Source organism: Colobus angolensis, unplaced genomic scaffold (genome assembly GCF_000951035.1).
Source record: "Colobus angolensis palliatus isolate OR3802 unplaced genomic scaffold, Cang.pa_1.0 Scaffold215, whole genome shotgun sequence".
Taxonomy (NCBI): Eukaryota; Metazoa; Chordata; class Mammalia; order Primates; family Cercopithecidae; genus Colobus; species Colobus angolensis.
The window spans coordinates 5,226,855-5,249,913 of NW_012115322.1; the positions used below are offsets into that span (position 1 = coordinate 5,226,855).

Sequence of the window (23,059 nt, forward strand, 5' to 3'; positions counted from 1 at the left end):
TTTGATATCCCTATCAGAATGGACCACAAGTACTTTGAACTCAACTTGATAAAAACCTAATTCATCTCTTCATTCTAAAGCATTAATGATAATAGAACTCTTCTGCTCAAAATGGCCCTTCCACAGTCTTTGGTATGAAGTTAACACTCCCTAGCAAATGCAGCCCCTCATGAAACACTCCCTAGCAAATGCAGCCCCTCATGACCTGACCCCTACCTCACCTCTGCAGACTCGTCCCCCATCACTGCTCCATCCCTCATATATGCCTTAAGATCTCAGTGTCCTGAACTACTCTCAGTTCCTCGAACACATAACAATTATTCAGGTGCCTGTATAAATTGTTTCCTCTGCATTCGGCCATTCTTGGCTCCTTTAATCTCTTTCTTCTGAAAGTAGAGTCCCTGAACCCCTGGGAGCCTCTTGGAAATGTGGAACCTCAGGCCCCAGTCCAGACAACAAATCAAAATCTACATTTTAACAATATCTCCATGTGGTTCCTACGCATATTAAAGCTGGAGAAGCACTGCTTTAATCTATCATGATGACTACGGCAGTATACAACAGGTATCACTGAAAAGGACAAACCCTGCACACGCCACTTTCAGAGTCTTAGTCTAAATCATTCCCTTACATACACTGCTTTGAATGAGTAGTCATGTATTTCGTTTGTTATTAACTCCCCTGTTTTCTCAGTCACTTCTAACCCTCTGGCTTTAATGCTTGATACCATTTTGCTGGCCATGACATTGGTTCCCCTGGGCCTCCTGTCTAAGCGTCCTCAGGCCTTGGAAAACTTGTCCATACTGAGCTGTCTCACCACCAGGGAGCAAACTCACCAGGCCTGACAGTGAAAACATAAAATATTCCTCCCTCTCTATTTACCTGGTGAACTCCTAATCATCCATCCTTCAAGATCACTTCAAGTGTCCTTGTAGGAAAAATTACCTGACCCCACTCCAAAAGCTTCTTCTGCTATCCCAAGGGACTGTAACATAGATACCAAGTGCTGCATAAACGCTATTTTACCAATAATTCTCCTCCCAGTAGGCTATGAATCCTCTAGGGTAAAGACTGTGTCTTATGCATCTCTTCTCCCAGTTCTGACATATACTTAACGTTTACTAGATGACTAATAAATAAGTTTGGAGCTCAGGAGGGGGATCGGAATCAGCAAGGTAACTCTGGATATCTCCTACACTTAGATAAAAAGTGAAGATGAGATGGGATTACTTCAACAGGAAGGGTATTTAGAGCAAAATTCCATTAAGGATTAAACTCTGAGAAACAGCAACACAAAAAGGATGGGCAGAATGAATACTGAGGTGGCAAAGGGCTACAGAATTGGGAGTGTAATAGAACAAGGGAACTTTGAGAAAGAACAGGCAGACAATAGCGTCAAATTTACAGAAAAGTCAATTCATAATCAAATATAATAAGAATGCTTTAGATTATGCTACTAAAAAATCCTTAATCTTTGAGAGACTTATGTCACTTACTTTAGATTAATAGTTGGTTAAAGAGGGAACAAAGATACAGATGTGGAGCCACATACAGAAGAACCATTTGAAGAAACTGGATGGTGACAGGAAAAAGGAAGACTTTCATATTAATTTATTCTATAGTATTTATTGAGCACTGGACACCAGGACTGTGGTAAAAAACATGAGGGCCATAATCCCTATCCTCATGGTGCTTTTATTTCAGCAGCAATAAATTCAAAAAGAAACAAGGGCAAGAACTCAGACTAGGGGGAGTAGAATCTGAAATGCATCCCTCACCTAGTGAAATCCTAAAAGATAAGCCACGCCTCCCAAAAAAGAAAAAAAAAGTCACTTGGTGTCAGATACCATTAATTTTAGTAATCAATGTGTCTCATGTCTTTATATTGCATTTTTAGTTTCAGAATGTGTATTTTTAGAGCGTATGGTTTATCACTCCAAAGTGACTGTTTTCTTAGACAATTAAACACTTTATACTCTCTTTGTAAGCTCCATAGTGCCTGGCACAATGAGAAGAACATACTAGGGTCCCCTTAATTGTTGGTTGATTTCAACAACTAAATGGATTATTGTTTAATTATAATGGAAATTATAACTAAATGGATTATGGCTATATGTGGTTTTCTATAAATTCAATCCCTTAAATTCAAATCAAGTCCCTAGGAATTTGTTACTTGTCTTCATCACTCCTTTGCCACCTGTTATTCATATTCCCTAGCCTAAAAAACACAGATAAGAAATTTCCCTTTCTTCCTATTCTCTTCATATCTCAGTTTCTGCAAGCTAATCAATACTTTAAAAGTTACAGTAACAGGCCGCACATGGTGGCTCACACCTGTAATCCCAGCACTTTGGGAGGCCAAGGCAGGTGGATCACCAGGTCAGGAGTTTCAGATCAGCTTGGCCAACACGGTGAAACCTCATCTCTAAAAAAATACAAAAGAAATTAGCCGGGCGTTGTACAACACACGTGTAATCCCAGCTACTTAGGAGGCTGATGCAGGAGAATCGCTTGAACCTGGGAGGCAGAGGCTGCAGTGAGCCAAGATCACGCCACTGCACTCCAGCCTGGGCAACAGAGTAAGACTCCATCTCAAAAAAAAATTAAAATAAAATAAAATAAAAATAAGTTACAGTAGCAGAAAGTTGAGGTCCTTCAATTCGGAAAAACAAAGTATGCTCATCATTTAATCAATTTGTCTATAAAATAAAGTGAAGAGGGGAACCACAAATCCTAATGCCAGAACCATTCATACTTATCTAGCATGTTCTTCTTCACTCACCCTACATAGGAAACAGGCACCAATGAGCAATTAATGACCACTAACATTAACTTATGTTCTAAATATGAGTCAAAAGCAACATGGATTTGTTTTCTTCTACATTGAGCAAATTTCAATTAATTCAACTTCTCCGAGTCAAGGTATAATCATTTTAAGAAGATGAATTTACTTTGAACATCTGATTCTCTAATTACTCAAGTAGTGATCAGAGCAAATGATTTCTGACCTAGTTCTGATTCTGGCTCACTATATAACCAAAAGGAACAACTTCTGTTATTCAGTTTTTAAGCAGCTGTGGACAATTACAGTTGACCCTCAAACAACCCTCAAACATGGGTTTGAACCGTGTGAATCCACCTGTATGCGAACTTTCTTCTACCTCTGCCATCCCTGAGATAGCAAGACTAATCTACTTCCGTTTAATGAAGAGTAAAAATATTTTCTCTCCCTTATGATTTTTCTTAATAGCATTTTCTTTCCTTTAGCTTCCTGATTGTAAGAACACAATATAACACACAAAATAGTATGTATAATACATATAACATACAAAACATGTGTTAATCAACTGTTTATGTTATCAGTAGGGCTTCCAGTCAATAACAGGGTATTATTAGGTAAATTCTGGTGGAGTCAAAAGTTATACCTGGATTTTCAACCTCACAGGAGTCAACACCCCCAATCCCCACGTTGTTCAAGGGTCAAGTGTACTTTCATTTCAGAGGTGGAGAAAGCTCTGCTATATCAGCCACAGGAAACATAGTAGATCATCATTCACCTAAATTTGATAAGTCAGCAGTTTTTACATCATAGGTTTCAAGGGGTGCTGGCAACAACAGTAGCTGCTGTTAGCATGAGCAGGATAGAGAACCTCGGCAGAACAGGTTCAAAAAACATCACACAGTCCTGGAATTGGTAACTCATTATTTTAGCATAGTAGATTCCAAAGAATAGATTTAAGCCTTACAGACCTAAGTTCTGCTACTTACTTAATTACATAGCCTTAGGCAAGTCACTGAGTCTCAGTTTCCTTATCTATAAAATGGGGATAACAATTATCTTGTAGGGCTAGTCAGGCATATTATCATGAAAACTTAATAGCACTTAGCACGGAGCATGCTATAAGTGGTGGTTAATAACAACAGTTTTAACAAATGGTAATCATTAGCAATACTATTGTTATACATAACGGTTGTGCTGTGACATAACTCGCCAGTTCCAATTTTGTCCCAAGAAATGGAGCAATGTGAAAACAATGTAACATTCTGGCACATGTGTAATGAGACTGATCTAGCAATGGACCACTAGAAAAACAATTTTTTTTTTTTTGGAGACAGAGTCTCACTCTGTCACCCAGGCTGGAGTGCAGTGGCGCGATCTCAGCTCACTGCAACCTCTGTCTCCTGGGTTCAAGCAATTGTCCTGCCTCAGCCTCCCCAGTAGCTGGGATTACAGGCATGCGCCACCACACCTGGCTAATTTTCGTATTTTTAGTAAAGACGGGGTTTCGCCCTGTTGGCCAGGCTGGTCTCAAACTCCTGAACTCAGGAGTGATCTGCCCGCCTCAGCTTTCCAAGGTGCTGGGATTACAGGCATGAGTCACGGCGCCCTGCCCAGGAAAACAATTTTAAATGTTCTTAATCAAAAACAAAAGTGATTGAAAAAAGCACATCTGCAGCAATCAATGGCAGGATTTACCTACAAATTTACTTCAGGCAACAATTAACACATGTGGGTTTACAGTTACAACATCAAGCTAACCAAGCAAGACCCCACTCAAAAAAAAAAAAAAAAAATCTGCCCTAGAAGTAAGAGTTCGCTTTGGTGCTTACTATTGCTATATTGCTACTTCTGGCTCCCCAGACTCTAAACATGGGTTTCTGAAAGTGTGGTACAAAGATTACCTGCAAAGCAACCAACTCTATAAATCACTGCAAACACCAAGGGTGGGAGACGGTGGAAGAGGACTCTCTAAAAGCCAAAAAGCATTGTTTGCTACTACAAAAGAACACTGAACTTGAAAATCAGGGTTTTAGTTCTAGCTCCGCTGATTATTGACTTCAGGCAAATTATATTATCTTAGGGTTTGAGTTAAAACAAAACATGGAACCTAGTTCAAAGAGGCTCAAATAGGATCAACAGAAACAGACCGGAAATCACTTAAAAAACTATAAAACACAGAAACTATTTACCCAGAAATGTTAATATTCAGATGCTGAGAAAATAAAACAAGATACACTTTTAGAAATTTCAGTTATCCCCCTCACACAATCACACCGCTTTATCTTGCTCTCCCACTTTGGAAAGGTTTTCAGGTGCTCTCATTCGGGAATACAGGCTGAATATCCCTTATCCAAAATGTTTGGGATCAGAAGTGTTTCGGATTTCAGATTTTTTTTTTCAGATTTCAAAATATTGGTGGTATACCAGTTGAGCATCCCAAATCTGAAAATCTGAAATCTGAAATGCTCCAATGAGCATTTCCTTTGAGCATCATGCTGTCACACAAAACATTCTGAATTTTGAAGAACTTCAAATTTTGGATGTTCAGATCTGGCATGCTCAATCTGTATACTACTGAATGACATGCTACTTTACACTTTTCTGAAAAGTTTCTCCCCAAAATCTTTACATAAAACAATAACAATAAATTACATAATTGAAAATATTAGTATTCTTCCCTGAATACCAGATGATGTTCTAGAATTAAATCACAGTCAAATAAATATAAATATTATAAATAAAACAAACACTACTTGCACCCTAAACAAAACAGTATGGCCATCCACAAAGGTACAGTTTCTCACTAAATATACTGGAATGTCCTCAATATTATTAATACATTCACTACATTATAACTTTTTCATATTCAATAAATAGTTCAGACTAGACACTGGTGGGTAATACCAACCAGCATCAGCAACTAATATTTATTGAGTTATTTAGAATGCTACATGTGAGAAATCATTCAAAGCACTTTGCATATATCAACTCATTTATACTTCATAACAACTGTACAAAGTAGGGTACCCTTATTATCTCCATTTTCCAGATGAGGAACAGGCATCTGGCTTCAATACTCTTAACCTAAGCTGAACACTAACTTTACACTGAAAAAATCTGTAACAACTTAAGGTTACCTGGGCGTCTGACACATTAACAAGATATTATAATACAGAATGGTAAGCAATACTGTAGGGGCAAGTGATGGGCTGAAAAATACTGTCTTCAGATACTACTACATAGTTAAAATTCCCCATGAAACACTAATTCCCATTGTAAAAGCAAGAATCCCAACTCGGCCTGGGGAAGATGAACACATTCTGTAAGGGTCTCTCATCTTTCTGTTCAATTAACCTACCAGTCTGCTATGGTTCTGTTACTTTCCTAGTGAAGAACAGCCTTCCCACAACCTTTTTCTTTCCGAAACAATCCCAAATCAAGGTAGAGATCAAAATCAGCATAAATTAGTTTTTACCAGAAACTAAGAAAGAGATTTCTTAAAAGATATGTATTATGATTTTTAAGTACTTAAAACAGGCAACTGACTCTGGACTAACCAAGTGTTGCTTAAGACAGGCTTTCCCTTAATATAACTTTAAAAAGAACTACTTTCAATTAGCATATCAAAGCTACCAGTTTCCACAGCCAAGACTTCTGCTTGTAACACAATTAATAGCAGGCCCCGTTTTACCTACACCCACTTGTAAATTGCCACCTGGGAACAGCCAACCCATCTGGGTGGCCAGGTGGCCCTGCTACTTAGGTTTCCCTCCTCATTCGCCTTTCAGCTCAAGACATGATTATATTACCCTTCCTCACTAAACCTCATCCTCAATTCCATGCTATTTCTAGCATGAGTTACGAGCCCAACTGGTGGTGAGGAATGAAGGAGCAAGGACAGTAGTACAGAGGGCAAAGAAGAAAATAAAGGTGAAATCCCTCCTTTCTTAGATACTACATCAACCTTTCTACTGAGTTCCTAACCACTCTCTTCACACCTTTCAGTGGCCCTGTCCTATCACTAAAGCCAATGCCTTGTCTCAAGAAATCAGTGAGCTGTGGCCAACTGGAATGATTTTTGTCCTCTGAAACACAAAGGAAGTCATACATAACTCCTTTCCCTATAGGGAAAACAACACGGTATAATGGAAGAAGAACATATTCTAAAATAAGGTGAGCTTCTGGTGAGCTTCTGTTTCAATCTCAGTTGTGAAGCTTTTTATCTGTATGACCCTGTTTTCTCATCTGTAAAACAGTTAACCACCTCATAAGGTAGCTGAGTACCAAAAACGTACAGCAAGAAATCAAGAGGCTGCCTTTACATTTTTCACGTGCCTCTCATATACAGTAAGGGAAAAAAACAAACAAACTCAGGATCAGTACCCCAAACCCTTGGAACACAGGCTTCTCCAAGTTTTCTGACCACACAGCGCCGTAAGAAATACATTTTTCATTGTGACCCGGTACATACACACATACAATCACACACACAACTGAAGTTTCACAAAACAATACTATGCTATATGTGATTCATTCTAACATTTTCTATTTTTTTTCTTTCTTTTTTGGTCTGTGGCGACCCTCTACACTGATTTTATAACCTTCCAATGGGCTGTAACCTGCAGTTCGAAAAGAAATTACTTTGCACTCTTGCCTCTCTCCACCTTTCTCCTCCCATGCCCTCCTCCCCAATCACACACAGAAAGCTCTTGTTAGTTTTGTTACCATTCCACCCTACAGGAGCCCCTAGAAGAGGATTTCCTAGGATGCAAACCCCAGCAGGTAGAAGAGAGATCAGGGAAGAAGCAAATTGTGAGAGTGCTCGGGAGAATACGTGCTGTCACTGGTCCAAGAAGGAATAGTAAATCTATTTTCCCTCAGAGACAGTTATTCTTTTTTTTTTTTTGAGACGGAGTCTAGCACTTTCACCCAGGCTGGAGTGCAGGGGCGCCATCTCCGCTCACTTCAAGCTCCGCCTCCCGGGTTCATGCCATTCTCCTGCCTCAGTCTCCCGAGTAGCTGGATTACAGGCGCCCGCCACCACGCACAGCTAATGTTTTTGTATTTTTAGGAGAGACGGGGTTTCACTGTGTTAGCCAGGATGGTCTCAATCTCCTGACCTCGTGATCCGCCCACCTTGGCCTCCCAAAGTGCTAGGATTACAGGCGTGAGCCACCGCACCCAGTGAGACAGAGTTATTCTTGGGGGTAAAATAAAGTTGTGTTGCTACATTAAAACACTGGAGGTAAAACAGGCTTGTGGATTAGTCTTCCTAGGAACTTAATCCACATATGTAACAATAATTCTGTAAGAAAATGCTCCCGCACAAAGTTTTTTAAACATATTTCTAAGTTGGGGGAGGGGTGCCACCTATACAATGTCCAAGAGATTGGCAAACTACAGCCCACAGTTCAAAATCCAGTCTGTATACAGCCCCTGAACAATGGTTTTTACATTTTTAAATGGCTGAAAAAAAAATCAAAAGAATAATACTCTTGACATATGAAAATTATATGAAATTCAAATTTCAGTGCCCACAAAGTTTTACTGGAACACAGTGACACTGGTTTATTTACATATTGTCTGACTGCTTTTGTGTTACAGCTGGCAGAGCTGAGAAACTGCAAAAGGGACTGCCTAAAATACTTACTATCTGGCCCTTTACAAAAAAGTCTGTGGACCCCCATTCTAAGTGCTCAAAAGCATTCAACGTTCATTGATAAATATTTGTTAAGCATCTATTATGTGCCAGGCATGGAGGAAACTACATTTTAAGTCTGATATGGCCCTTCTCATAAATATTAACGGAAGACAAGTAAAAAAAAGCTCAGAGGAATAAAAAGCAGTTGGTGTGTTGTAGGAACTACCAGAGAGCCAATAGGGCAAAAGATAAGGATGGAAAGGGTCTATATTATACAGAACCTTTAAGGTCACTGTAAGGAATAAACCCTCTAATATCTAATATTCAGTTGTTTATGGAATTAACCCCTTTATTTGCAGACAGCCTAAAGATAAATGTCGACCCATCAGGCATCACAAATTCTGAATTCGAAGTGCTGGTATAATTCCCTTCAATTCTTCCTATTACTCTCTACTCCTTGAAAAACATCACTGTATTAATTACAAATATTTGACATAGCATTTCAAAGTTTTAAAGGCTGCATGTTCAGCAGAAAGTCAGAGAGAAGAAGAAAATTTTAAGTTGCATGTATGGCCACAAAAGCAAACGAGAGCATGTCCTTCGCAGGGACATGGGTGGAGCTGGAGGCCATTATGCTTAGCAAACTAACACAGAACAGAAAACCAAATACCACATGTTCTCACTTACAAGTGAAAGCTAAATGATGGGAACACATGGACAAGTAGAAGGGAACACTGGGGCCTATGGGAGGGAGGAGGGAGAGGATCAGGAAAAACGACTAATGGGTACTAGGCTTAATACCTGGGTGATAAAATAATCCATAAAACAAACCCCCATGACACAAGTTTACCTATGTAACAAACCTGCACATGTACTCCTGAACTTAAAGTAATTTTTTTTTAAGTTGTATGTATATATTTTCATGTGAGTACACTTGGGCTTGTGTGTGTAGCCTTTGATCCTTACTCAAACCTTTGAGGTAGGTACTGTAAAACAGAAACTAAGCTTATGGAATTTTCCCAAGTCCACATGATATCCCACACTGTGGTAGACAGGCACAACACCCAGGTTTTCTCCGGGCAGAATGTTTGCTCTTTCTACTATATCAATCCAAGAATTTGCACAATTAACTACTTGCATTGAATTTGAAGATAAAGCAAGTGTTAGGGGTTGGTTTTTGTTTTTTGGTTTTTTTTAAAGAAAACCATTCTTGCCAACAAACAGCTACGTATGTACCAACAATATGAGCTTTTATTTCTATTAACCAGCCCTAACTGACAAATATAACGTTTCAATGGTTCTATTATCTATAACAGAGTAGGCTCCCCTGCTCCTCTGTCCTCTGGCTTAGTGAGCTGATTTCCTTCCATCATAGATGCAAGGCTAGATATTAATTACAAAAATACTGTCTAATTGAGGACTGCTAAATATATGTTGCTAGACTAACTAGAAACTACAGTTCTTGATGTGGGGATATTCTAGGGCTACAGTAGTGAAAAATAAGATCGGTGGTAAAAAGTCAAAACTACTCTTCAATGATTCAAAAGGAAAATGAAGCATAACCATTCTTCTCTGGCCCTAATCTTTTACTTTTACTCCATCCTTCAGAAGTGAGGATCAGCTTGAGAAGTTTATTCTTCCGAAGAATCATTCTGATGAAGGTAGTTACTGGAGAAAATAGTACCCGACAGTTTGTTAGGCCCTCCCAGCAGTAAAAGCTTGTGGTCAGCAGCTATTCAACCATTTTTCTGGCCATTCAGAAAGGTGTTTTATTCTACTTTGAATGCCCACTAATCAAATTACTTTACTATTACCATATCCATCTTGTATATGTTATCTTGCAATTATTCATTATTTATCATCGTCCTCATTTACTCATTGACTTTTTGTTTCTCCTCATACAATTTTAGTGATTATTACAAGTTCATTCCAAGTCTTAGATTATATAAAATTAATTAGCAAATTGTATTTACTAATCCTAAAGTATGAAACTCCACTACCAGGTGAAAGAAAGGCCTAGCATCCAGTTCTTTTTCTAGAACTATTTTATTTAAGGTAATAATAAATAAAATGAACTATAGTATTCATAGGGTGAAACTGAACTTTATAGAAGGTGGCTTATCAAAGATGGTTAGTTTTACCTGCTTCCAAAATGAAAAAATCAAAGTGAAACCAGATGGAAAGAGGCAGGCCCCATTATATTTTTTAAATTCAGTAAAGTTTAACATCTCTTCTGGTTTTACCTGTGTGTAATAATGCAGTTTTTCCTAGGCAAAGATGCTGCTGCTGAACTTATGCCATAATAAAGAGCTTATTTCCCTGTGCCAAGCACCACGTCTCTACCAACAACAGGAGAAGCTTGAAATCTTTCCAGATAAAAACATTCAAGCTGAATACCTAGAGTTAGAGGTTGTAGCCCTGAGTAAAACAAATAGCCTAAAGTATTAAGTATTTATCCTTTCAGCCTTTTTTGTAAGACCTTGATAACCTGAAAAGATATCAAATTTCTAAGAATTAAGATATAAAATACACAGAGTTTCTACTTCTGAATCTTCAACCATACCAACAATATACTATATAACATTTGAAACAATGAAGAGGTGGTAAGCTTATGAAAAAATAGGCACCTGAAAAGAAGTAAAAGTCAGTTTCAGAGGGAAATAGGAATGTTTAAGTAAATAAGAATATAAATTAGCAAATGCACAAACTCTAAAGATAGAAATTTGTTACAAAAATTCAATAACCTCTAGTCTGTGTTTATTTCATTTTCTGAGAATTTGTATTTGAAGTTCACAAGAAGCCTATCCATTCATGGTTTTTTTTAAGCAATGACAAGGAGGAAAAAAAAATAAGATGACTAAAATAAGATACAAAAGGAAGACTGATAAGTGTAGGTAAACTTTACAATACAATCAGAGAATGTTCAAAGCTGCAAGGGATCTTGCAGAGTCTCTCTAGCTTACACTGATGCAATAGGTTTCTAACTGGTCTCACCTCTTCACGCCTATACTCTTCCAATGTTTTTCAGATAGCTGCCAAAGTGATCTTAACACATAACCCAGATCTGCTCTTCCTTAAAACTCTTTGCTTCACACTGCCCTTTGCATTTTATTCTAATTCCTTCCCCTGTTAGATCAAAGACTTGCATGATCCTATCCCTATCTCTCCAGTCCCATCCCTGCATTCACTGCTTCAGGCAGCTAGTTAAATATTTACAGAGCTTCACCTCTGTGCCAGAAACTGTGCCATGCACTGGAAGTATTAAGAAAAAGTCACACCCTCCCCCACCCCTAGTAGAGCTTACACTCTAAAATTGGAAAGGACAAATAATAGGCCAGGCGCGGTGGCTCACACCTGTAATCCCAGCACTTTGGGAGGCCAAGGAGGGCAGATCACTTGAGACAGCAGTTCGAGACCAGCCTGGCCAACATGGTTAAACCCCCTCTCTACCAAAAATACAAAAATTAGCCAGGCATGGTGGCACACGCCTGTAGTCCCAGTTACTCAGGAGGCTGAGGCAGGAGAATCACTTGAACTGAAAGGCTGGGGTTGCAGTGAGTGGAGATCGCACTATTGCACTCCAGTCTGGCAGACAGAGCGAGACTCAGTCTCAAAAAAAAAAAAAAAAAAAGAGAAATAGGTAGATAAAGTAAACAGATGTGGTATGTGATAAGGCAAATAAAGAGTAATCCTCTCAGCACCCTGTTAGTTTCTGTCAGAGCACATACGACAATTTGTAATTATGTTATTCATTTGACTACTTACTTTATGACTGTAAGCTCCAGAAAGGCATAATCATATCTGTCTTCATATTTAATGCTGTATCCCAAGCACTTACCATAGTGTCTAGCGTGTACTTCAATATTGATTTGTTAAGTGAATGAATACCTATTTCACCCTCTTTAATTTAAGGATGAGTAAAGTGAAATCTTAATGGCTGTCAAAGGTCAAAGAAGAGTCAGTAGGAAAGTAGGAATTTGAACGACAGACTCTTAAGTTTTAGTCCAAAATATTATACCACATTCAAAATAGTGATCTCAAAGAATAGTCATTGAAAAGCTTTGTGTTTTCAAAGCTTAAAGTAGCTGGTACCTAAAAACAGACTTGAGAATCTTTCAAAACTTTACTTCTACTGAAAAGTTCTAAAACACTTAAAAAGTTTGAGAAGTTGCCCAAGAAAAAAAGATGTGTTAAATTCCCACTAATAAATAGAGACGATTTACTCCATTGTTTCTTTTTAATGCATGCTAAAACAATGAGACCTTAAAGAACTCTTTGTAAGGAACCATGATATTTGAATATTCTAGATATTTATTGGCAGCTATCTGGCTCTCTATAATGATATGTTCTTTGGCTGTATCCTTTAGTCAGAGTATTATTGCACATTAACTGATAAGTAACCTGCAAATGTAAATATCCCCCAAGAATCAAATCTATCTTTTTAATGTTTTACATACCATATCCTTTTATATGGGACTTAAAGATAGATTAAAAACTAATATGTAAGATCTACTCTGGACCAGCTATTGTGTTATGTGGCATATCAATTCATTTAATACATCTTGGTTTACAAATTTTAAAAGTTAATCTCAGATTTTTAGAAATGTGCCAAGATCTCATAACTTGTCCATACCCCTTCCTCTTGAAATAATGCCTTGGAGCAAGCTTGATATATCACATATAGTTATGAAGATGTGAAGAACAGTAGACTTTTCCTTTAAAATAAAAATTTTAAAGTTAATAATCATAACTAGGAAAACTACTCCCTCTAAGCTTTATAAATAGGCTTACTTTTATTACAATATGTAAAGACTTGATTCAGTTTTTAAACCTTTTGAAAGGCAACCCCTCCCCACATGTGTAGCCAGTGCTTCTAATGTAGTAACTATCTTCTTGCTTTACATTTATTTTCTTTAGCAATATTAGGGAATAAAGTGATTCCCAGTGTGACTACAGCCAACCAAAGAAAAAAACTAGTCCAAAAGAATGGTCATTGAAAAGTTTAGGTTTCAAGTGTGAATACCGTATACCAAGTTCAGAAAAGTATCTAAATCTACTTCTTTAGAACAGTATATTTTACTGTAGGGTCTCATACAGATTTCAAAGAATATAATCTGGAAGACCAGTATGAGTAATTACTGAAATCTGACCATCATATAAACATAAACAACATACTGAGCCACTAATGCTTAGATTTTCTTTTCTTTTTTTTTTTTTTTGAGGCGGAGTCTCGCTCTGTCGCCCGGCCTGGAGTGCAGTGGCCGGATCTCAGCTCACTGCAAGCTCCACCTCCCGGGTTTACGCCATTCTCCTGCCTCAGCCTCCGGAGTAGCTGGGACTACAGGCGCCTGCCACCTCGCCCGGCTAGTTTTTTTTGTATTTTTAGTAGAGACGGGGTTTCACCGTGTTAGCCAGGTGATCTCCTGACCTCGTGATCCGCCCATCTCGGCCTCCCAAAGTGCTGGGATTACAGGCTTGAGCCACCGCGGCCGGCCTAGAATTCTTTAACTAGACATCACAATGAAGATATATCCATCATACAGCCTGCCCTTTTAAGAGAATATTACCTGCTATCACGTTTTATTACGTACTCCTGTTTTTCCAAATATATGTCTTTATTTTTATTCATGCTTATCATCTAAAACTATATCTGCCTGTAAACTTTTTTAGTTACGAAGGCACTTTCAATTTTCCTCTGGCTCATTACTTCTTTACCAATTTCATTTAGTAGTGCTATCATCCTACCTTAGTCTTTGAGTTGCTTTTCAGTCCTATATCCACATATGGGGTATTTGGGACATACATCAGGATATGTATCATTCACTCTTACCTCCTCAGTTTTAATTAGTTTTCATCTGAATTTAAGAGTTAATACCCTGAGATTGTCCTGCTTCATCTAGCAATTATGAACTCTCTTCATCACACAAATCTCTTCCTCAAAATTTCTCCATCCCACCTTGCCTTCATCCATGGTCAAGTTTACTCTCAAATGCCTGTTGTGTTCCTGATGCTATTTTATGTCTTTTCCTTCATATTAAGATTAACATCCTTCCTAATCTTCTGCTAAGACATTTTTTCCAGTATTAAGTCCAGCAAGTCTTTCCTAAATTAAAAAATACCAACTCCCCCAAATTACAATCTAATTTTGTTTCAGCACCTTCGTATTTATTCAACTAGTCCAAAAGAGAAAAGAGCTTAGTCGGGGAAGAGCCACGCTGTCCCTTGAGACCAGTTTTCCCTATATTCTATAAATAGGCATACATTCTCTATTGTAGATTAATTAATGACCATATTTTTCAGTGCATATATTTTTCATTGCACTCATTTATGTAGGTAGCTTCCTTATCCACTAAAAGAGTATTGAATACAGAAAATAAGGATTGTTGAACCAGGTCACTGGTTTTAGGGATTTACAATCCATTAGTGGGTCAATGAATCAATTAATGAGTCATGATCAATGATTTTTAAATGAAATATAATATAAAAATACATAAGTGTCCTGCACATAGTTAAGAGTACACAGTTCATGAAACTTTCATTTCCAATGCACACACACACACATACACACACCCCTACTACTACATGGGAACTAAGTCATAATGCAATGTGTAATTCTTATTGTGAATTATAATCAAAAAAGTATGAAAGCCATGGAACACGAAGATACCTAAGATCCCCTCTAAATCTATATAATTCAAATTATAATTTTAATTATTTTTAAAAATTTAAATTTGAACATAACTTAAAGATATCAAAACAATCAGCAAAATCTTTTCTTAATAAAATGTCGGGCCGGGCGCGGTGGCTCAAGCCTGTAATCCCAGCACTTTGGGAGGCCGAGATGGGCGGATCACGAGGTCAGGAGATCGAGACCATCCTGGCTAACACGGTGAAACCCCGTCTCTACTAAAAATACAAAAACTAGCCGGGCGAGGTGGCGGGCGCCTGTAGTCCCAGCTACTCAGGAGGCTGAGGCAGGAGAATGGCGTAAACCCGGGAGGCGGAGCTTGCAGTGAGCTGAGATCCGGCCACTGCACTCCAGTCCGGGCAACAGAGCGAGACTCCGCCTCAAAAAAAAAAATAAAAATAAAAATAAAAATAAAATAAAATGTCATCACTGAACTCTAACCTTAAAATTATAGAATCATAAAGTTTTTAGAGTAGGAAAAAAAATCAGGGGTCATCTAATCCAAGTTCACCACTTCAATACATTAAGAAGGCAACTGTGGCTCAGAGAAGTGAAATAATTTCATCTCATTCATTTAATAAACATTTGCTGAGCACCTATTGTGTACCAGGTTCTAGAAATGGGTGTGTGGATAAAGGAAAGATGTCTTCAAAGAGTAGAAACAGGAAAGTAAACATTTGCACAGTCTAAAGTGGAAATAGGCAAGTAAACATTTGCAATAATTACTGAAATCAAGGTCATTTACAAGGTGTTAGATGAACAGAAAGCAACTAACTCAATCTGGGTTGGGTGACAGAGAAAATGTTTCTAAGGAGGTGATACTTCTCAGTCTTAAAACCAAAAAGGGAAGAGGAAGAGTAACATATAGGAAGGCACCATACTGACATACAATAAAGGATGACACATTTAAGAAACTGCAAGTCAAGTCTGTATGGATGGAATATAGTACTCATCCTGAGGAGAAGCTGCAGCAGAATACCTAGCATTTAATATTCAGACCACTCTCTGAGGTAGGCACTATTAACATGCCCCCATTGTGTAGATGAGAAAACTGAGACACACAAAGGTGAAGTAACTTGACCAAGGCTAGGTTATGAAACCAAGATTTAAACCAATTAAGTCTACATCCAGAGTCTATACTCTTTAACCAATACCAAGAGGTTAAAAAAAATAGGCAGGAACCAAATGATGAAGGATTTTTTATAACATTCTAAGACTTTAGATTCTATGATAAAGGTGACCCACAGTCAGCGAAAGGTTTTAAGCAAAGGTGACATATTCAGATTTATTTTTTAATAAGGTCACTCCAGCAGCTATGTAGATGGACTATAAAGAAAAGGAAGTAGTGATAGGGAACTGGTGAATCTTAGCTAGAAAAGTGCTACAATAATCAAGAGAAAATGACAGATAAGCTAGGTACCGGCAGTGCTGACACCAGAGCTCAAGTCTACCAAGCTCTATGACCACATTCTTGATCACTATCCATATGAACTTTCCAATTTTTTTCCTCAGGCTCACCACTCTAACAGTTCAAAAAAATCCAACCTCAGAGACAAAAACATATTTCCCTTAAGTCTCTTTATTAAAACAAAGCTTGACCTCTAGATGCACTGGGTATACAAAAGTGACTAAAAAGAAATCTAGGTGGAGAATGACAGAAAGTCAACTGCTATCTACAGTAGTTTTCTTACCTTCTTGATTTCTCCTCCTCCTCCTCCTTCCTCTATACACTATTTCCGGAATTTTCATGTTCAATAGTCAATTTGAAATCAATGTTCTGTCTAGACATGACTATTTTACAATCTAACAGAATTAAATCTACCACAGAGGAAGTCTAATGTGGTCCTATCAGTGGCAATAAATATACTCTTGGGTCCAGTCAAATGTTGGCTTAAACAGAAATGATGAATGAATAATAATATGAGTGAAACTTTTTCTTAAGCAGCAAAGAGTTAAGGAAAACCTGAATATTAAAAAAGAGAATAAGAGCAATCTAAAGTTCAAGCCATTTGATTCCAAGAGAGTAACACTACTCCCAAGGCGGTGTGTGAGGTAGTCCAGAAACCAGCAAATGAAAGAACAGTGGAAAAGACTATCTGGTCAATTCTCAAGCATTCTAAATTCAATTCATTTTCATTAAAACCATGGGTAAGCCCTCTTGAGCCACCAATGATTCTAAGCAACAAGTGGGTTCCACAAGCAAGCAGTATAGGGAAGTACAGAAGGGTCAGGGGAAGAAAAGGGAGTAGACAAAGAAGAGAGGAAAATGGAAAGGGAACAATGATGAAAGAGAATGGAAAAAACAATGAGTTACAGAGCAGTGAGCAAAAAGTTAAGGCATACCAGTGACCCTAGTATCAAATGTTGCCAAGCTTACCTATAATCTGAGACAATATGGCAACTGGCAACATAACAGACCATGAAAAGACAAATTGTAATCACGGACTTATGAGATATCAAAGATGAGAAAATCAAAGTAACACTTTAAAAAGTCAAAATGTGGCCGGGCGTGGTGGCTCAAGCCTGTAATCCCAGCACTTTGGGAGGCCGAGACGGGTGGATCACAAGGTCAGGAGATCGAGACCATCCTGGCTAACACGGTGAAACCCCGTCTCTACTAAAAAATGCAAAAAACTAGCCAGGCGAGGTGGCGGCCGCCTGTGGTCCCAGCTACTGGGGAGGCTGAGGCAGGAGAATGGCGTGAACCCGGGAGGCGGAGCTTGCAGTGAGCTGAGATCCAGCCACTGCACTCCAGGCTGGGCGACTGAGTGAGACTCTGTCTCAAAGAAAAAAAAAAAAAAAAGGCAAAATGTAACAAAATAAAGTCTTAGAATCTAAATAAACAATTTAGAGATTACTAAAATCTCATTCGGTTTAGTTGTGCTTCACTTCTTAAGAACAGTGAGTCTGGTGGACCCAAAAGGTGAAAATTTCAGTATCAGTGAAGGGTATGAAGAGGTGTGTTACAGAGACACTGTAAGGCTCATCTGGACACCATTTGCGGGAATTACTTTAGAATTTTCCTCTCTATGGTATAACGCTACTTAATTTGCTAAGAGTTTCACTGTAATTCTTATCTTGGTTGGCTGGGTTAACTTCCTTAAAACCAGAATTCAAAACAAGGTAAGCATTTTATTAATTATGGTCAAGATTTAACCTTAAAAAGGGAAAGGATCTGCAATAGATCATAAAATATTACTTACTGTATCGTAAATTAGTCTAACGGTAACCAAAACCCAGCTAATGATTTTCAAGGTAATTATGTAATTAAGAGATTAGGTTAAAAGTTTCTTGAAATTAAAGTTAGCTAGACAAACGAAATATCTTTTTTAAAAAAACAGAATTTCTACCTTGAAACTATTCAGGGAACATGTAACAGTGAACATATTTCAGGCAACATGTTAAACACACACGAATATCACCATAAGGCAACCAATGATGTCAGTAAGTATAAAGTAAAGGCAAATATCCTTAAAGATCATATCATGGCAAAGAAAATCCTGGATCTAAAGCAAATATACTAAACTTGACACCTTAAGCAATCATTCATCAGGTCCAGAAACATGCAGTCTTCATGAGCACTCTATCAAAATCGGTGATAGGAGAGTTTATCCATAAGTCATCAGAATATTTTTATTATAGTATAATAGGATGAAAGAATGTGCATATCTATAGTCTGTTTCTCTAATTTAATCATATTCTAATTTAAAAGATAATGAAAAGATTAAAAACTTTCAATACAAGGTCCCCTGGAGATCATCAATACCATGTACTTGTAAAATTTAGATTACTAACTTTAGGGGGAAGACAGCAGAGCCCTTTTACTAATAAACTAATGCTTTTAAAATTTAAGAGTTTAGAACTGAGTTTTTCCTTTTTTAAAAATTTGTATTTTAGGTTCGAGGGTACATGTGAAGGTCTATTACATAGGTAAACTCGTATCATGGGAGTTTGCTGTGCAGATTACTTCACCACCCAGGTATTAAGCTCAGTGCCCAATAGTTATCTTTTCTGCTGATCTCCCTCCTCCTACCCTCCATCCTTGAGTAGACTCCAGTGTCTGCTGTTCTGTTCTTTGTTTTCATGTTTTCTCGTTATTTTGCTCCTACTTATAAGTGAGAACATGTAATATTTGGCTTTCTTAGAACAGAGTTTTTTGACCTCTACACTAGTGACATACTGAGCCAGATAACTCTGTTGTGGAAGGCTGTACTGTGCATTGTAGGACAATTAGAAGCATCCCTGCCCTCTACCCAACTAGATGCCAGTAGCACACCCCGCCCCCTGTTGTGACAACCAAAAATGTTTCCAAATGTCCCCATGAATGGGGATTTGGGGAAGTAGAGAGGGGGAATCACCCCAGCTTGAGAACTATTGGCTTAGATCATAAATAGGAAAAAAAAAAATACAAAATGAATGGAGGGAGAATTTTGCTTCATTTTGTTTCTGGTCTCCATGCTTCAATATATTATATTTGAATTTGACCACAGACAGCATTTATAAGAGATTCTGCCTTTTAGAAAACAAAATATTTAACATCCATCACTTGTTAGTCAAAGTTCAAGAGAATCCCAAAAGATTCTCTGTACTGTCAACTCCCCCTCCAACCACACATACATTCACACATACACAGTACTGCCTAGCTGAACTGAAGAAAACATAATTACCATATTTCCATTTCCTATTTCATCAAATACACTGACCATACTGCTCCAGCTCCCACAAAATCCAAAGGAATTCTCAACTTACTTCAATGCAACTCAAATATCACAATAGCTGCATAACTGTAGATAGGATAAATCTAAATACTAAGGCAAATATTAAAGTCATTCTCATACTTTAACAAACTGTGGGGAAAGATACAAATAAACCACAACGGCTATAAAAAGAAAACTAAGATTTATGTTTTGAAACAGAATCTGAGGAAGTATGAGAGGAATGAAAAAATTCAAAATCAAAGATAATCTGAAGGCACTCCAGGATAGGGGCAAAATTTGCAATGTTTCCCCTGGAATGAGAGAGAGGAGCAAATTATACACTTGGCCATATCCAACAGGAATAGTATGCATAATCAGTCTCCACAATACATATCATGGGATGGAAACTGAAAAATCAGAGTCCACGCCATAGTAAACATCCCTTCTAAATACCTGGAACAAAACTGTTCCTTACTATTGTTTCCCATTTTGATTAAAAAAAAAAAAAAAATCAAGTATCTAGAAATGAAAAACTGACAACCTGAGAATTTTTAAAATTATAAAAACAGTCACCTCATGCTTCCAACATGTCAGATTACACATTTTGTAGAAAAATCAATTAGTTGGAGAAACACAATAACCCTTTTTTAGAGTGCATCTGATCCATAACAAAAGCCTTTTAAAAATCAGACATTTTAAGTACTCAAAATCTTCATGTATAAATATGGATTAAGGTCTTTATGATTATTTCAATTATCTTCAACAGAATCACATATTTTAGTTCAACTGGGAATGTTCATCTTAAAGAGCCTATGCAACAATATAATGTTAGTTTAATGTAAGTGGAATATCTATATGCCCTATAGCAACAAAATCACTTTATTTCAAAATTATAGCTATTAACCTCCTGGCCCACTGAAAATAATCCTGGCCCAATGAAAATAATCCCACAAGAAACTAATGCTCAATTATTTCCACTACCAAACCAAGCAGAGGAAGCTGTAAGATCTGTAGCCACAGCCTGCTTTTCAAGAAGTAATACCTTGAGACTGCTCAAGAATAACCTCCTTCATCAATTAGTGTGACTCAGGTGGGTTTGGGACGGAATAATGTCCACAATTCCTTGGTCAGTGGCCATGATGCCCCTCCTCAAGGGCAAGAGATCAGAACAAGGGATTTGAACAAGAGGAGTTCACCAGCCACAACATATAGAAGCAGAGAAAAAAGAGTACTACTGGAAAGATAAAAACTACATGGTTAAGTCATGTCACAAAAGCAAGAGGTTCAGTGTTATCAAGGCCTTCATTCATTTCAGACACACCATTGTTTAGCTTCCTTCCCAAACCGTGCACAAAAAGAACTGTCAGCCTGCCTTAAGCATGTTCCTTCTTCCATTTAAACAGACATGATTCTTTTGGTTAATCTCTGGCAATGATCGCCATTTCACAACACATTCAGCCCACCCGGAACTGATCAATACCACTACAGACATAAGACTAGACTTTATCCATTTATTAACCACAAGGAAATGTACCATTCAGCAAAATTCTATACATTACAAAAGATTCTATTTAAAGGGGGGTGGGGAAGACGGACACACACACACACACACACAAACACACACACACACACCCCACAGAGGTACACAAAGAAGACTACCACCCTTTAATTTTCCTGTGGCAAACGAGATAAAGACATGGCCATGAAACCTGTCAATTCGCTCACCCCCCACAAGAGTCCCCTGTAATTCTATGCCACAAGCTCGTAACTGAAATACTAAATTTTACGATAAATAAATCCAATGAGACTTCTTTAAAATGTTTCATCTATTGAACTAACTCTCCTGTTATGTACATCTGCACACCTTTGAGCTAGATGCTGTATTCATTTATAGAATTTCAAATACAAAAGACTAGATAGTTGTTCCAACCACTGGTTGCAACCATAGAACGTCCTCACAAAATCAAAATTTCCAATATAAAATGGCCAGTTTATTCTCCCAACCTTGAGCTAAAACCTATTCTATGAGTCCACTATATTTAACAAAATCAATTTCATATGGGTTGTTCTAAACCGAACACAATGCTTCAATACAAAGCGTTTAAAGTAAGTATTCCGTAGGTAAGCAAAATCTATGCCCCAAAAGAGCATACAAATGGTGGTTGAACGCCAGCACATTACCAACACCAAGCGGCATACCTCTTCTGCACTGGGTTATAGTTAACACTCTAACAACCACTACAACTATTTTTAACACTGCTGGACACTGAAGTTGAAGAAAACGTGAGGGGAGACCCAGATTAAATTGCTGATAGGATGTATTGTTTCTCACAGCCAAAATTAAGCAGCAACTGGCCTGATCTATGTCGTGATATTTACCGGTGAAGCACTAATTAAACGACGACAAAAAGCAACCCTTGTTTTGGAGGAGCCCACACTAAATACTCCTTTCAAATCTCAACCTTTGCATAAATTGTCACTTGTGGTATTTGCGGCTTAATTGCAACCCAACCAGCGCTGTCATCCAGTTATGGCCACAAAACATGACTTTCTCACTTCCACAACAACACAGCACTCACTCTTATCAGCTCGCCGACCCAACTCAAAAGGAGAAAAATGCATGGAGGTTTGTAGATCACAATCAGACCTGGGAGGGGGGTGGCAGTCGAGGGGCGCAGGGAGTGGGCAACCTCCTCAGGCTTCACTGGAGTCTCCGACCCGACACCAGCCGCGGCCCCCAGCAGCGGCCGCCGCGGCCGCAGGAGCAGCCCCGCCGCGCCGCGCTCCCTGCACCTACCTGAAGAACAGGAGATAAGAAAGACGGCAAACGCCAACTTTGCAGCAGCTCCCATTTTCCCGAGGCGCCGGGGAATCCGGAGGAAGTTCTCGCTAGATATCCAGTTCCCTGGGTCTTCCTCGGAGACAAACCTCCTGGTGTAAAATCAACCGTCATAAAACATATTCGGAAGCCCAGACCAAAAATTAAAAAATTAAAAAACTAAAAAAAAAAAAACGTTCACTGGGTTTTAAAAAAAAAGAAAGAAAAAAGAGCACAACGATAAAAAATAAAATGCACCACGGGGGAAAAACCGCCACACACACGCACAACACACAAAACCAAACAACGAAAAGCCAACAACAACAAAAGCGGGTTTAAATCACTGTCAAAATCACTGTCAGCTCCGCTCGCCTCTCCCGTCTCTGGGAACAAAACGCCAGGCTGAGGCGACGAGGAGGCGGCGGCGGCGGCG

General features: G+C 38.3%; 1 protein-coding gene across 2 annotated transcripts in view; it reads right to left on the reverse strand.

The window, feature by feature from the left end:
* The window catches only part of ACVR2A (activin A receptor, type IIA), an 87,835-nt gene extending 64,815 nt beyond the window's left edge, over positions 1–23,020 (reverse strand). For both annotated transcript variants that reach the window (XM_011943078.1, XM_011943077.1), the window contains exon 1: positions 22,606–23,020. In XM_011943078.1, the coding sequence (XP_011798468.1) occupies positions 22,606–22,660 (55 nt within the window). In that variant the 5' untranslated portion in view covers positions 22,661–23,020. The remainder of the gene's footprint in view (positions 1–22,605) is intronic.
* Between the last annotated feature and the right edge of the window lie 39 nt (positions 23,021–23,059).